The sequence below is a fragment of the Canariomyces notabilis genome, assembly GCF_033297395.1.
Source record: "Canariomyces notabilis strain CBS 508.74 unplaced genomic scaffold N656scaffold_4, whole genome shotgun sequence".
Lineage (NCBI taxonomy): Eukaryota > Fungi > Ascomycota > Sordariomycetes > Sordariales > Chaetomiaceae > Canariomyces > Canariomyces notabilis.
The window spans coordinates 1,080,067-1,093,844 of record NW_027041826.1 but is presented as its reverse complement, the minus strand read 5'-3'; the positions used below and the strand labels follow the sequence as shown (position 1 = coordinate 1,093,844).

The 13,778-nt window shown below is 54.4% G+C and overlaps 5 protein-coding genes across 5 annotated transcripts; 3 read left to right on the top strand and 2 right to left on the bottom strand.

The window, feature by feature from the left end:
• The first annotated feature begins 621 nt into the window (after positions 1-621).
• On the top strand, positions 622-3,252 carry N656DRAFT_492218 (glycosyltransferase family 22 protein). The gene is made up of 6 exons (XM_064809829.1): positions 622-1,167; positions 1,332-1,717; positions 1,779-1,906; positions 1,960-2,894; positions 3,077-3,103; positions 3,171-3,252. The coding sequence occupies exons 1-5, from the start codon at positions 1,059-1,061 to the stop codon at positions 3,082-3,084; spliced, it is 1,566 nt and encodes a 521-aa protein (XP_064672861.1). The 5' UTR covers positions 622-1,058; the 3' UTR covers positions 3,085-3,103; positions 3,171-3,252.
• A 100-nt stretch (positions 3,253-3,352) lies between these two features.
• On the top strand, positions 3,353-3,692 carry N656DRAFT_703643 (uncharacterized protein; the record flags this gene model as incomplete). Its single annotated transcript, XM_064811109.1, has 2 exons — positions 3,353-3,382; positions 3,450-3,692. 2 exons carry the CDS (start codon positions 3,353-3,355, stop codon positions 3,690-3,692), a joined length of 273 nt encoding a protein of 90 aa, XP_064672860.1.
• A 169-nt stretch (positions 3,693-3,861) lies between these two features.
• N656DRAFT_843069 (YebC-like protein) lies at positions 3,862-4,983 on the bottom strand (the record flags this gene model as incomplete). Its single annotated transcript, XM_064819070.1, has 2 exons — positions 4,595-4,983; positions 3,862-4,535 (listed from the first exon to the last, which is right to left on the bottom strand). The coding sequence occupies exons 1-2, from the start codon at positions 4,803-4,805 to the stop codon at positions 3,862-3,864; spliced, it is 885 nt and encodes a 294-aa protein (XP_064672859.1). The 5' UTR covers positions 4,806-4,983.
• Positions 4,984-5,344: 361 nt separating this feature from the next.
• N656DRAFT_795967 (ARM repeat-containing protein) lies at positions 5,345-11,612 on the top strand (the record flags this gene model as incomplete). Its single annotated transcript, XM_064817477.1, has 2 exons — positions 5,345-11,044; positions 11,136-11,612. 2 exons carry the CDS (start codon positions 5,345-5,347, stop codon positions 11,610-11,612), a joined length of 6,177 nt encoding a protein of 2,058 aa, XP_064672858.1.
• A 193-nt stretch (positions 11,613-11,805) lies between these two features.
• On the bottom strand, positions 11,806-13,223 carry N656DRAFT_704077 (uncharacterized protein; the record flags this gene model as incomplete). The annotated part of the gene is made up of 2 exons (XM_064811150.1): positions 11,806-12,084; positions 12,159-13,223. The coding sequence occupies 2 exons, from the start codon at positions 13,221-13,223 to the stop codon at positions 11,806-11,808; spliced, it is 1,344 nt and encodes a 447-aa protein (XP_064672857.1).
• Positions 13,224-13,778: the final 555 nt, after the last annotated feature.

Here is a 13,778-nt window from a genome sequence, read left to right as displayed (position 1 = left end):
CGAGGCTGACGCCTGCGACACTCCACTGATTACCAAAAGAGACCAGGGAGCGTAGTTTCACAATCACTGTAGCACTGGATAAGGTATCCAAAGTCTTTGAGCAACCCAAGGTGAGATTGAGAACATTAACACACAGTCGGTGCTGAATATACAGGAAATTGTTACTGATCAAGATTCATGGTAATTATTGTAGTTCTGTCCAGCTCTGGTCATGCAACCTGGGCCATGGGAATCTACAATTGCACACTAAGAGCTCACATAATCACGTTGTACCTACCCGGGAAAGAAATTGTTGCCAAAACAGTGGACTCGATCTTGGGCTCTGTCTCAGTCTACTCCTTCAAGGTTATTTGATGAGAATGATTCGTCCTTCACATGCCCGCTGACACTGGAATGCAAAATACATAGTGGTAAGTGGTTGACTGCATCCGGAACCTTCATCTGGTGAGTCGTTTCGATCCCATCTCCAATTCCATCTTATATCTGGGTATTGTAAATACATACTCCGTACGTGGCATCAATTCAAAGGTCGTACCAGTTGGGGGACTAACAATAGAAATTTGCACACTCAATCCTTTGAAAGGCCAACCTTACTCTAGGTATCTGTAGTCTTAGTAAAGGCTCAGGCGATGGAGAATTTCCGTCACTGCTTGGCACAATTAACCTGTCAAAGATGGGAACGAGGTTGATCCCTGTCGCTTACAAAGCTTAATTATTACTTGACCCACGAAACTAACACGTCGCCAACTCCATCGTAGTCGCGCGGGCCTTGCCAGCATTTCCATCCGAGATTTGCGCCATGCTATTTTCCTCTTTCCATCGTTCCATTCTTCTGGTTTCGGTGCAATCACATTTCTTTTCTCCCTCCTGGACATGATAGTACTTTTGCGACGGTTCAGCCTTCTACGTTCTCTGATACCCACTTGGTCCCATTCTCGATTCCGGTGATGCCGTTCCCACGGGCAAGCGACCGAGCTGCGACTGCTTTGACCCATACGGGTACTTCGAATTAATAGCTACAGCAGTGTCTTGCTGAGTTCCGCTATAGTTGACTTAATATGTGGCGGAGAACATACCTCTTGCTAGTTCTGGTTCGGCTGTGGTTCGCCCTGTCGCCGAGCTACTTACACCCGGACGAGAACTTTCAAGGCCCCGAGGTCATTGCTGGTACGTGCGGCGGTTTGTTGCGTCCATGAAGCGATGCGACGGGTGAACTGCATAGACCTCAGTCGTCGGCCTTCCCTGATATCCGTCGCCTTCGTCTGTTCGGATGGCGACCCAGCGTCTATGGATCTAGGTAGCTACGGGATGCTGACTCGAGTGTGATCCAGGGCAAATCTTCAGCTACCCTGTCCGGCGTACCTGGGAATTCACGACCGATCATCCGATTCGAAGCGTGTTTCCGCTATGGCCCGTTTATGGACTGCCAATGCTCCTTCTCCGGTGGCTCTGGATTGGCAATGGAAATGATGGCGAAATTCCGCCGATTGCTGTGTTCTGGGCCCTGAGAGTGCTGATGTTTATCGTTGGTTTTGTGTTGGAGGACTGGGCGATCCACGAGCTCATCCAGTCGCAGCGCCAGAGACGTATTGCCGTCCTCCTTGTCGCGTCGTCTTACGTTACATGGACATATCAAACCCATACCTTTTCCAATTCGATCGAAACACTGGTTGTCGCGTGGTGTTTGGTGCTGATTGAGCGCATCGTCGGAAACCCAGTAGGCGCACGTCCTGGAGATTGGTATATGGAGGTTGGAGTTGCTGACCAGCGGGACACAGCAGCGGAGTTCAGTTCTTGCTTCAGTAGTCCTCGGGATCGTCGCCGTTTTCGGGGCCTTCAACAGGATTACTTTCCCAGCTTTTTTGCTAATACCAGGGCTTCGGCTTCTGCCTTATTACTGGAAAAAGTAAGACAACTCATCAGCTCCGAGAGATGCCATTGATGCTAATCAACTAAAAGCCCTTGGTCTCTGATCGCGATTCTGGCAGCTGGACTGTGCACAACGGCACTCGCGATTGCGCTTGATACAGCATTTTACGCTCCTCACTCAATTTCCTGGTCCGATCTGGTCCGAAATCCCGTCCTCACGCCCATAAACAATCTCTTGTACAATCTTTCGTCGAGCAACCTGGCGAAACACGGCTTGCACCCATGGTACCAACACGTGCTGGTTAACCTGCCGCAGCTGCTTGGGCCAGCGGCCTTACTCCTTTGCATGAGACCGCACCAGTCCCTGCGGCTCTATTCGGCCATATCGGGAATCGTGGTGCTTTCTTTGTCTCAGCACCAAGAAGCGCGCTTCCTGCTCCCAACCGTTCCTCTTATCCTCTCCTCCATCCGGCTGCCGAAAAACGAGAAAGTCTTGCGGCTGTGGGTCGGATCCTGGATTGCTTTCAACCTTTTCTTGGGGACTCTGATGGGAGTTTATCATCAAGGGGGGATTATCCCAGCTCAAGTGTTCATGAGCAAGCAGCCAGATGCCACGCAGGCAATCTGGTGGAAAACGTATATGCCACCAATCTGGCTGCTGAACGGAAAGAATGAGGTCTTGCGTACGCAAGACGTCATGGGGATGAAGGGGGAAACGCTTCTCGCAGAGCTAGATAAGCTCGCAACCTGCGACACTCCTGCGGACCGGAGAAGCACCGAGTACCTGAAGGAGAAGAATGGTACATATTTGGTTGCGCCCCTGTCGGCAACATGGCTAGACCCCTATCTCTCCAACAAGGGATTGGACGGATTGAGATTCCGCGAAGTATGGCGCTATCAGCAGCACTTGAATCTTGATGATTTAGACTTCGCAGAGGATGGCGTTTGGGATACCCTGTCTAGAGTCATTGGGAGGCGAGGTCTTGCTATTTGGAGAGTGACGAAGAGCTGTCGCGGTAGAACCGGTAGGTAGTTCTCAAGAATATATGGGCTGCAATTCTGATAGTTCGTTTCATATCATATATGAGGACATCTTCCACACTCCCCCCTCCGTGTTTGCAATTCCTATTCAAGCATCCTGATAGCCCGTAGCTTTTGGTCCAGCCCCATCCCAGTGACAAACTGACCAAGTGTCGTTCGAGTCTAGCTGGATAGTCTGCTACAACGTTAATGCGTAGGTCTCGTATCGTATCCGATTGGAGCATGGATATAGCATAATACTAAGATAAGGATATGCTTAGGTCGTGAACTTGTGAGAGTGCTCAGTGCTGTAAAGTGCTGTAACACACTCAGCCCAGCCCCACAGCGGCCCCACCCCTAGCTCCAGAGATTTGGAACCGAACAATTGAACTGCCGCCGCCGGAGCTCACGACATAACCTTCAATCCACTGTCAACGCAGCATCTAAACTACTAGAGCAAAGCATGGGTGGGCTCAATCTCGAGGTGTTCAAGGTATGCCTCGATCCTGCACCTCCGCACTTGTCGGCGCATGCTCTGACGCGACTAATCCCTCTCGCAGTTTGGCATGTATGTCATGTTCCCCATTGGGATCATGTACTACTTCGGCACAAACCTCGACAACCGGTTTACGGTGCCCGATTTCTGGCCGAAACCGGAGAACGCCAACAAGGTGCCCCTGGAGCGCGATGAGATCCACGCTGAGCTGGAGAGGTTAAGAGCAAGAAGGCTGTATAACCGCGAGAGGAGGCTTGCCGCCGAGGCGAATGCCGCCGCTCAGAGCCAACGACAGCAAGACGAATAGTCAAGAGCTTGCCTTGGACGGTAATGCCGAGTTACAAAAGGAGCATAGGCGGTTCGGGACCGTTCGATCGCATCGCCTCAACTCTCAATTTGAGCCACCATCGAACCGAGTGGCGTGTTTTATTATTGTTACAGTATCTATACGCGACATGATGGGATTTATGCTAGGTCTATCTATCCAGGTTCTCTTGTATCCTCGCCCATTCCTCATCGCTCATGGAGCCCCTCGAAACATTTGAATACACACCCTGGACGTCCGGATACTCGCGGAGCATCTCGAGCAGTCCAGTGAACTTGATGAGCTCTTCCGACGAGTCGAGCTTGGATTTTGTATCCTCGTTGGCAATCCACAGGATATCGGAGCTATGCATCTTGAGGTTGAATTTGGGCCCAATAGCCTGGCACACCTGCGCCGTTCCGGTTGGCTTTGTCCAAACGACGATATTGCCCTCTTGGTCGTTCTCGAGGTCCTCTGCACCAGCTTCAATCGCGTCTTCCATGATTTGATCCACATCCAGCCCACTCTCCCCCTTCTCAAACACCACGCGACCAACCCGGGAGAAGAAGAACTTGGAGGAGCCCAGAGATCCATTGGCCTTCTTGACCATCAGGCTCAGGTCCTGCAGCACCCGTCCCTTTGACTCTGTTTCCACGTCGACAATGAGTGCAATAGACGGTGGCAGAACGGCCTCCAACGTCAGACTCTCAAGAGCAGCGCCCGAAGACGACCGGCCCTGGCCCCGCGCGATGGCTGCCTCGATCTTGTCCTTGGGGACGCCCCCCTTCTTAGCGGCTGTGATAGCCGCTGCCAGTTGGGGGTTGAAGTTGGGGTCGGGGCCGAGGACTTGCTTATGGCGTGAGTCCTGAGAAGGTGCAAGGACTAAGGGATGGGCTACGACGCACGCTTTGAGCAGAAGGCGATGTTCTTGGTGAATGTTGACCGGGCGGCGGTCTTCTTGGCATCCTTGACCGCCTTGTCATGACGGATCTTGCTCCATTTGTTGTGGCCAGCTTCGAGGATAGCGCTGGAACCAAACGCGCGGAGACATTGTGCGCAACCCAAGTGCTTCAGTTGTCGAGCTAAAGGAGTGAAAGCTCCAGAGAGAGACGCCATTGAACAGGATTGGGCGTATATAGATAGACCATTCAAGACATACGATACAAACCGTACTTGTACAATCTCACGAAAAGGAGTGTCGTTCCAGTGAACGGGTCCCGACGAGGGATGCCGGTTCGTTCTTCGACTAGCAGTGCACTGGGAACATTTGATATCGGTAGACTTGGCGGTAGCATCAAAATTTTGGTTTCCTGAGCTAGGATCGTTTGCGCTGCCTGCCGGAACCACAATCATTGGTCTGGGACCACTCTGGGGGGGCTTAGTCTGAGTGGGGGCCACTTCTTCCTCAACTTGCAATTGGCTTGATTTCATCATAATTACCCCACGTAATACTGAGGGTATGGTAACTACGGATACAGCATGGTGTAACTTACAGTAACGTTACTACTATACTGATCCACAACAACGACATTGTGTGGAAGGAAGCACCGCCCCTGACACACACAACGCTGGTTTCCAACGGGAGCGAATTCTGGTTCCGTATAGAAACGAACAGGCGGCAAAGACCAGGAAAACAGACGCATGAGGACTCCGACATGGCCTCATTAGCTGCCGCAGACGAACCAACCACCACAAATGGCGACACTCCCCGAACCTCAGCGGCAGCCGCAGCGAGTTCGAATCCCGAGTTTGATCTCAGTAAACTCCAGGCCCTCCCAACCGAACAGCAGGAACTTCTCCTTCTGAACTTCGTCTCGGCGCTCAGAAAACATGTTCTTGAACTTTCGGCCGATGACTGCACCGCGCAGCAAGTCTACCTCAAAAAGGAGATATTCAAAATCATTAGTCTCCCCGCCCCTGGCCCGACCAGAATCATACGCAACACCTTGGGAGCATGCCTTGCTCACATTTTTGGGAGGGGAGACCGGAAGTTGCTTTTTGAAACGGTGACCGAATTGGCCGGAATGATATCCAGCGGAAAGCCGAAGAACGAGAGCGAAGCCCGGACGAGGCACGCCGCCGTCACTTGCTTGGGAGACGTCTACGCAGCCGCAGGCGACAGCGCAATAAACCTCCATCAGCTTGCCTGCGCCAATCTCTTGAAGACCTTGAAGTCATCCTCGAGCAATGCCGGACTCCGCGCCGCGGTTTTTACAGCTTTGGGCAAGATCGCAAAGATGCTTGGCAGCAGTTTGGACGAGAGCATCGCGAGGGATATCTGGAAACAGGGCCGTAGCTATGCCACGAGCGACAAGGGGTCGCTGGTCGTCATTGCAGCATGTCGCTGTTTACGCTGGCTTGTACAGTGTACCCCTTACTTCCAGACGTCAAGCGATTTCGACAGTCTTCGCTCTTCCTTGTTCAAGACTTTCGACTCGCCCTCGCCACACGTGCGCTCCGCGGCCGCTGATTGTTTTGCCGAGGCTCTAGTCAGGGGTTATTCCGAGACAGCCGTTGGCGAGGCACCCTTAGTCCTGCTCAAGAGGTCCAAGTCCAAGGCAGTGAAGCGCCAGTCCGTCCAACCGGGGGCCTTACAGGACGATGACGACCTTCCGCCGCGGCCAGAGAGCCCTGCACCGACCAAGAAATCCCAGATGCTGGCCCTCTCGCTGATAGACATGCTCAAGACTCTAACAACTCAATATGTTCGCATGTCAACGACGAACCGAGCGAGAGCGGCGATCGCCGTCTGCTTTGGCAACATGCTCCGAAAGCTCGGGGAGAGGACGGTAGAGATAAACTACGTTCGGATTGTGGAAAGCCTGACCGTGGACATTCTGGGCCACAACAACATATGCAACAACCGCTACCGCCTGCTGATTTCGCGGCGAATGGTCGAGATCATCGTGCAGGATATCATTGGGAAGAAGATCCTGGGAGAATCGGGTCAGACCAGCGCGGCCAAGGCCCTCATCAACGACATCCTGAAGGACTATCCGCAAGCCCTCAAGGAGAGGCCCGAGCCTACCAAACATACTCTGGTCGCTGCCCTAGGCGCGCTTGCCTCTTTGATCACCACTCTTGGCTCGGCTGCCAACACCTTTGCAGAGGCTTGTCGTGATAGCCTTTTGCAGGTATTACAACACCCAAGCTACACCGTTCAGGTATATGCCTCGTCATGTTTGAAGACCTTTGTGTTGGCCTGTCCCGCACAGCTCTTACCCTGCCTCTCGGTCTGCATGAACAGCCTGAGCAGAGAACTGGGGTTGCTTGGCACGGGAAGGAGCTCACCCCGCAGGTGTATCGGCTTCGCGCATGGCCTCGCTGCCGGCCTCAGCGCGAGTCCGCTACGGCCACTCTATGGCTCGGTCGACATCAACAGCCGGGTGCTTACAATGTCCACAAACTTGCTCAAGTCCAGCGGCAGTTCAGAGCTGCGAGTAGCGAGCACCCAGATCCAGGTCGCCTGGACGCTCATTGGAGGGCTAATGTCTCTTGGCCCCAACTTTGTCAAGATCCATCTATCACAGCTTCTTCTCCTCTGGAAGAACGCCTTACCAAAGGTCTTGTCAAAAGACAGCTCTATCCACCGGAATTATCTAAACGCCTCTTTTCTCACCCATGTCCGCGAGTGTGCACTTGGATCGATCCTGGCCTTCCTCGAGTTCAACAGCCGGCTGCTGACAGTCGATATCTCGAAGCGCATTGCCACGATGCTGCAGAGCACAACGGCATTCCTCAAGACTCTACCTGCAAAGAAAACAGCAGAGGACATCAGTGAAAGGCTGACACCGTCTTTGCAACTCCAGGACTTGGAAATCATGGTGCAACGTAGAGTGCTTCAGTGCTATACCAAGCTCGTGAACGTGAGCCCGGCTGGCGGCACCGAGGCACTCTTACAGTCTAATCTCCTCACGCTTGCCATCTCGCTATTTGCGGACCCGGATAACTACACTCCGAGCTCATTAAGTGCTTCGATTGCAAACACAGCCGGGACCTTTGAGACCATCTGGGATGTCGGCGACAACTCCGGGTTCGGGGTGACGGGGCTTGTTCGAGGCTTTGATTTCAGGCCGCTTCCGGGACAACACGAGAGCTCCATCGACCGCTCTCCATCAAACCGAGAGGGGCTCGAGGAGAAAATCGAGAAGCTTCTCCTCTCACCCATCTGCGGTACCCTTGAACACGACGCCTCCATCCTCTACATCGGCAGCGGGGACGGCCCTGACCTTCCTGACCCTCCAGCAACCGAGGTTGTCAACATGGCGATTCAGCTCTTTGCCTTTGTCTTCCCCCTAACCCCGCCCAAGGTTCAAGAAAGCGTGCTAGAGCAAGTAACGACCTTCATTGCGGCCGGGTCATTGCAGCGAGACCTCGGCCGGCAGGCTGCTATCAACGTCAACGTTGCTGCTGCTCTCCTTTCAATCCTACGAGTAGCGGTCAAGGAGACGAAGTCTCCTTCGGGCGACGTGACCAACCCAGCCGTGGAGAAGCTTATACAGGAACTGCTCAGGGATTTCGTACTCGACCGGGACCAGTACGTTCGTAGCGTTGCCTATGAGGCAGTCGCAAGACTCTGTAGCGCTTGTGGGAACGCTTTCACCAATCAGGAGATAAAGTACCTCGTTGATACCATCGTCGTCAACCGAGAACCGAGCGCACGAGCCGGTTGCGCAATGGCCCTGGGGAGCATTCAGGCAAAGATTGGAAGCATGGCCGCTGGATATCACCTAAAGACGATCCTCAACATCTTGCTGTCTCTCTGCAATGACCCGCATCCTACCGTTCACTATTGGGCGCTGGAAGCTGTTGCCCGAGTCTCGGATGCATCTGGACTCGGATTCGCGAATTATGTGCCTGCCACGCTTGGGATGCTTGCCAATCTTTATTTTGCAGAGACCCACAATCCTGAAGTGGCCTTGCCTGCCACGATGAACCTCGAAGTCGAGTCTTCCACATCCGCTGCGATTGCCCACTGCGTCGACTCGCTGATCAATGTGCTCGGTCCTGATCTGCAGGACTCGGCCAAGTCAAGAGAGCTCATCCTCACCCTTGTTGGGTATTTCCAACAAGAAGAGGATCTTGAAGTACAGCGAGCAAGCCTTGTCTGTCTGGAGCACCTCTCCTTATACGCCCCGGGCTACATGAACTTCGGCGAGTATGTGAAGACTCTTCAGCGCTATCTCAGCTCGGAGCATACCGTCCTGCGGGACGTTGCGGTGGATGGTCTGCATAATCTCATGAAAAGGAACCCATACGACGTGATTGAAGCCGCAGATAAGGGTTTCGAGGACCAGCTCTGGCTGGTGCTTGATTCGGATCCCGGTCACGAGGGCATGCGGAACACAATCAGGAACTGGATGCGCCACACATGTCTTGAAAACACGGCCGCCTGGCTCGCCCGCTTCCAGCACGTCCTCAAGATGACGAGGCCCAAGGCGGCAGTCAAGGAACAGGCAACAGCCAAGAAGACCAACACTGGCCTCGAGCTACAAGATGAAGAAGTAGCTGGGTTTGCTGTCGCTTCAGGAGGCGCTAAGGAGGACAAGGAGACTTCAAGCAGCTCAGATGTTGAACCTCTCAGATGGCAGGTCAGCACGTTTGCGATGGATTGTCTGAATGATATTTTTATCATCGTCTCCAAGGATATCGCAACAAACGGCGAGTCTCAAGCCCAGACAGCGCTTCAGGGCAAGATTGCGGATGTCGTGCGGATGGCGTTCTCAGCATCTACGTCTGGCGTCGTCGAGCAAAGGATATGGGGCTTGAAAATTATTGGAGCCGTTTTAAAGATGTTTGGAAAAGCGCCAGATCCTGACTTCGAGGAAGCAATGCTGCTCGAGCAATACCAGGCCCAAATTAGTTCAGCCCTTACTCCAGCTTTCGCCGCCGACTCTTCTCCTGAGCTGGCTGCCGAGGCTGTGGACGTTTGCGCGAGTTTCATCGCCACTGGAATCGTCACTGATGTCGACAGGATGGGCAGGATTCTCAAGACTCTTGTGAGCTCACTGGAGAATTTTGTAACAGGAGACGAGAATGCCGGGATTGGCGATCTGAAGGGTCTAAGCTCAAACGCGCGGGTTATGGTTAAGATGGCAGTGTTTGGTGCCTGGGCTGAGCTGCAGGTCGCCAGCACGGAGCAAAAATACCTTGTCGACGTCCTCAAGCCGCACATCGGTACGCTGACGCCGCTATGGCTTGAGTCTCTCCGGGAATTTGCGCGGCTGAGGTTTGAGCCGGATATTTCCATGACCCTGGGGCCACCCTCGCTCTCTGGGAGCCTGGATACAGTCTACGCGGCTCTGAACAGGGAGACGCAGCTGAAGTTCTACCAAGACACGTGGCTGAAGCTGGTCGACGCCATTGCCAGTCTCATTGAGCAGGACAGCGAATTTGTCTTTGACGCATTGGATGGGAAGGAAGTGTCGCATCCTAATGCCAATGGCGTTTCCAGGGCTGCTGATATCAACTACCGGGATGAGCCGGTAGCCTTCTTTTTCGTGCTTTTCGGCATCGCGTTTGAGGCGCTTGCCACGAAGCCTGGGCAGAGCGAGTCTCTGGCGACCCAGGAGCAGACGCTTGCGATTCTCAAAGCGCTCAAGAAGATCTTGCACCCGAGTGTGTCTGGCCAAGCAATTTACCGAGAGGCCATCTTCTCCGAGACTATGGACCTTCTTGACCGTTTAGTCCTTACTGAAGGGCTTGATGTGCAGGGGGTGATTGTCGAAATAGCAAGGGCTCTATGTGTAGCCCATCCGGCTGCGCGGAAGCATGAAGAACCTGACAGTGGAGAGCTATCCGAAGACATTGAGCAGCTCTTCGAGCTGACGCGCATTATAGTCCTGGTTCTTTCTGGCCTGCTACCAAATCTGAGCGAGAGCCCTCAGCCGACCCGTCACCAGATGACTGAAGAAGCGGTCATCCTGGTCAAAACGGCATTGAACGCGCTTGTTGATGCTGCGGAGGTGTTCCCCGTCATCATCAAGACCGACCTACATGCATGCATCATCCACATTTTCGCCACCGTCCTTGCGACTCCCTCATGCCAGGAGGTTATTGTGCCTCAGTCCCTGCCGACGCTGAAACGATTCATTACGAGCATGGCTAACTCGAGGCGCGTTTCGGACAAGGGCGCCTCGCAAGCTGACGTCCAGCTGCTAGGCTGCCTACGGCGGTTCTTGTCCATCTACCTGCACGCCCAGAAGCGGGAGGCTCCCACGTCACTTGCATGTGTCAAGAACTGCTTGTTGGCCCTCACAATCCTGTTCACGGGCGGGCGGAATCATCTTCCGGCTAGCGAACCGCTCGTAGAGAGGTTCCTCGAGGAGTTGCTTGACTGTTTGACGGATCGCATGGTACGTTAGTCTGGTTATCAAGCAGCCGACTGAACATAAATCTCCCACCCATCTCTTGGTCACAAGACTAACATACCTGTCCATCTACCAGACCGCCAAGATAGCAGCCAACTGCATCCGCTCGCTCCTCCTCCAAGCCAACCCCACACCGGCGGACCAGACCATCGCACGCCATCTTCTCCCGCGCCTCATCGCCTTTGTGACCAACACGGAGCCAGAAGACCCAGAGAATGCGCGGTCCCTGATCGCCCACGCGCTCTGCCAGTACGTGGCTACGTTGTCCAAGGACCGCACGGCCCTGGCCATGACGCTTGTCCTGCCGACGCTGCTGTCGCGCGCCGCCAGCGAAGGCCGCGACGCCTACCGCGAAACGAGCGCGCGGCTCCTGGAGCTTGCCGCGGCGAACCAGTCGGCCTTCCGCAGCGTTGTCGCGGGCTTGGGCGAGGGCCAGAGGGCCTTCATGGAGGAGGTCATCAGATCCGGCAGAGAAGGTGATGGAAGGGCGCAGAGAGCCGGTGATGAGGCCAGCCAGCCGAGTATTGCACTTAAGATGAACTTTGGGGGATGAATTGGAAAATGTTTTGAAGCAGATGCAATGGCTGCTGGTAGAAGCAGTGGTTCTCGACGCTTGGGTCTATTTGAAGTAGATTGGTATAGACATGAATAGACATGAATATACCCAACTGGTCGCCTGGCTCACTCGGTGCTATGGTATCATATCTAACGGGACCTCTTGCTGAAGCTTGTGAGCACCAAGAAAATCAATTCGCTGCGAGAAGCTCGGCTGCCTCGGCAGGAGCCGAGTTGTCACGTCTCCCGTCATGCTTCGCCGCCTCCTGCTCTTCCCGCGCCCGCTCCTGTGCTTCCTTTTGCCGCTGATGGCTCACGTAGGTAGCGTACCGCAGCGTGCCGAGCGTCATGACGGCCATGAAAATGATACCCAAGACGGATCTCCTAATGAGTACCCAGCGCAGCCCTTCAATGTCGGATTTTGCGTCGCTGTTGAGCGTGACGCTGATTTTGTAGTTGATTTGTTGTATCTAGAAAACCATGTTAGTTTGACCGTTTCATGAATCCAACACCAACAAGAAGAAAAAAAGACAAGAACACATACCCTACTTTCCACAGCCTTCTGCTCCTCGCGGACGGCCATGCGGCGGTCGTTGAACATGCCCCGCACGCTGTCATTGAGGGTGAGCAGCTCCTGGTTGAGCCGCTGCGCGAGTATGTCAACCTCGTGCTGCAGCAGGGTGCGCTGCTGCCGCAGCTGCTCGTCGGCCACGCGCCGGTTGTTGCGCACCTCGGCGCTCAGCTCGCTGCACGCCGCCCGGAACAGGTATGTCTCGTTCTCGACGTCGGCTTTGGAAACGAGCCCGGCCTGCGCCACGTCCAGGTTGGATGCGAGCAGCGTCCGGATCGCCTTCATGGCCAGGATCGCCTGCGGCAGTGTGTACCCGCCTGCTTGTAGTTGCTTGACCAGTGTGTAGGAGTCGAAGTGGTGCACGTAGGGGGCGGGTGTCAGGTGCGGTGGCTTGTTGTCCGGTCTGGTGACGGCCAAGCTGTTGTTAGGGCTTGTGGTTACGGATTGGTCGGGCCCGGTGGAGGCGGCGGCGTCTGATGATGACGGTTGTGTAAAGGGAGCGGAGGAAGACATGCCAGGTGGCGGGGCCCTGTGTAGGATCTCGTCCATTGGACTGCCCTTTTTGGTCTGGGTGATGGGGTCGATGTCCTGCGGAGGAGGCAGTTCGATCGTTGCAGGAGGGTCAGGAGGCGGCGGCGGAGAGGTGTTGAATTGACTTGGAGTATCGTACGAGGGAGGTTGCTGCGTGAGTGTTGCTTGTGCGGCACTCTGGACGGCGTCTTTCTCTTTCTTGTTCCGGCCATTCTTCCTGGCACTATCGGGGCCGGCCTTGGGCGGCGGCTCGGTCGACTCGTATATTGGAAGCGGCTCTACGGCCTTTCCAGCTCGCTTGGCAAAGGCGGCCTGCCTGCCTGCCGAGGGCGTCGTGAAGGGGCTCGCATGTTGGGCGCAGACGGGCGACGATGGAATGAGGCCGGACGGCTTGCAACGGGATTTGCCCGCGACGACATGAGAGCAATGAGATGCTGCCGGTTCGCCCCAGCGCCCTCCTGTCCGGAAGAGGTGCGGATACAAAAAGGTCAGGCGGCTGGTTGCCATGAAGGGCAACGGGGAAGAGGGAGAGAGGAAGAGGGAGACAGGCGGCAATCTCTCCGGCTCACATGCCGTGGTGTGTGGTGTAGATTCACCTTATGTACTCCTTACAGCAGGTATGTACTGTTCCTGAATCAGGCGCGGTATTTCGGCATTTGGGAGATGGGCTGTGTTCCAGGAGAACGGATCCCGGGCCAGGGTAAGTTAGCGGATCATGGATTCACAAATCGAGATTGGCGCCACTAGCGTAACCGTAGGGCTACAGCAAGTGTATGTACAGTACCGTAACTTTACCCGTAACTTTACACGGCTGGTACTGCAACGTTAATATTGGGTTGTGCATTTGCACGGACCCGACTCAGAATTATATCATATGCACTTTCGAGCTTCCTTGCTCTCTGTCCAATTCATTTCTTCCCAAATGGACTGGAATTCTACCTGTGCACCTTACAAGGGAAAACTCCTGGACTCAGTTTTCTTCGAGATTGGACTGTCACTCCGGCAGCAAAGCCTAAGTGATGTATGTACGTTACATTACGTAATTACATATCTGGTGTCCAT

Excerpts from the sequence above, each read along its gene's own strand:
- N656DRAFT_492218 (XM_064809829.1), top strand. The coding sequence starts at position 1,059 with ATGTGGCGGAGAACATACCTCTTGCTAGTTCTGGTTCGGCTGTGGTTC. Across the intron at positions 1,168-1,331 it reads AGGCCCCGAGGTCATTGCTG|GGCAAATCTTCAGCTACCCT; the intron begins GTACGTGCGGCG and ends AGTGTGATCCAG. Across the intron at positions 1,718-1,778 it reads AGCGCATCGTCGGAAACCCA|CAGCGGAGTTCAGTTCTTGC; the intron begins GTAGGCGCACGT and ends AGCGGGACACAG.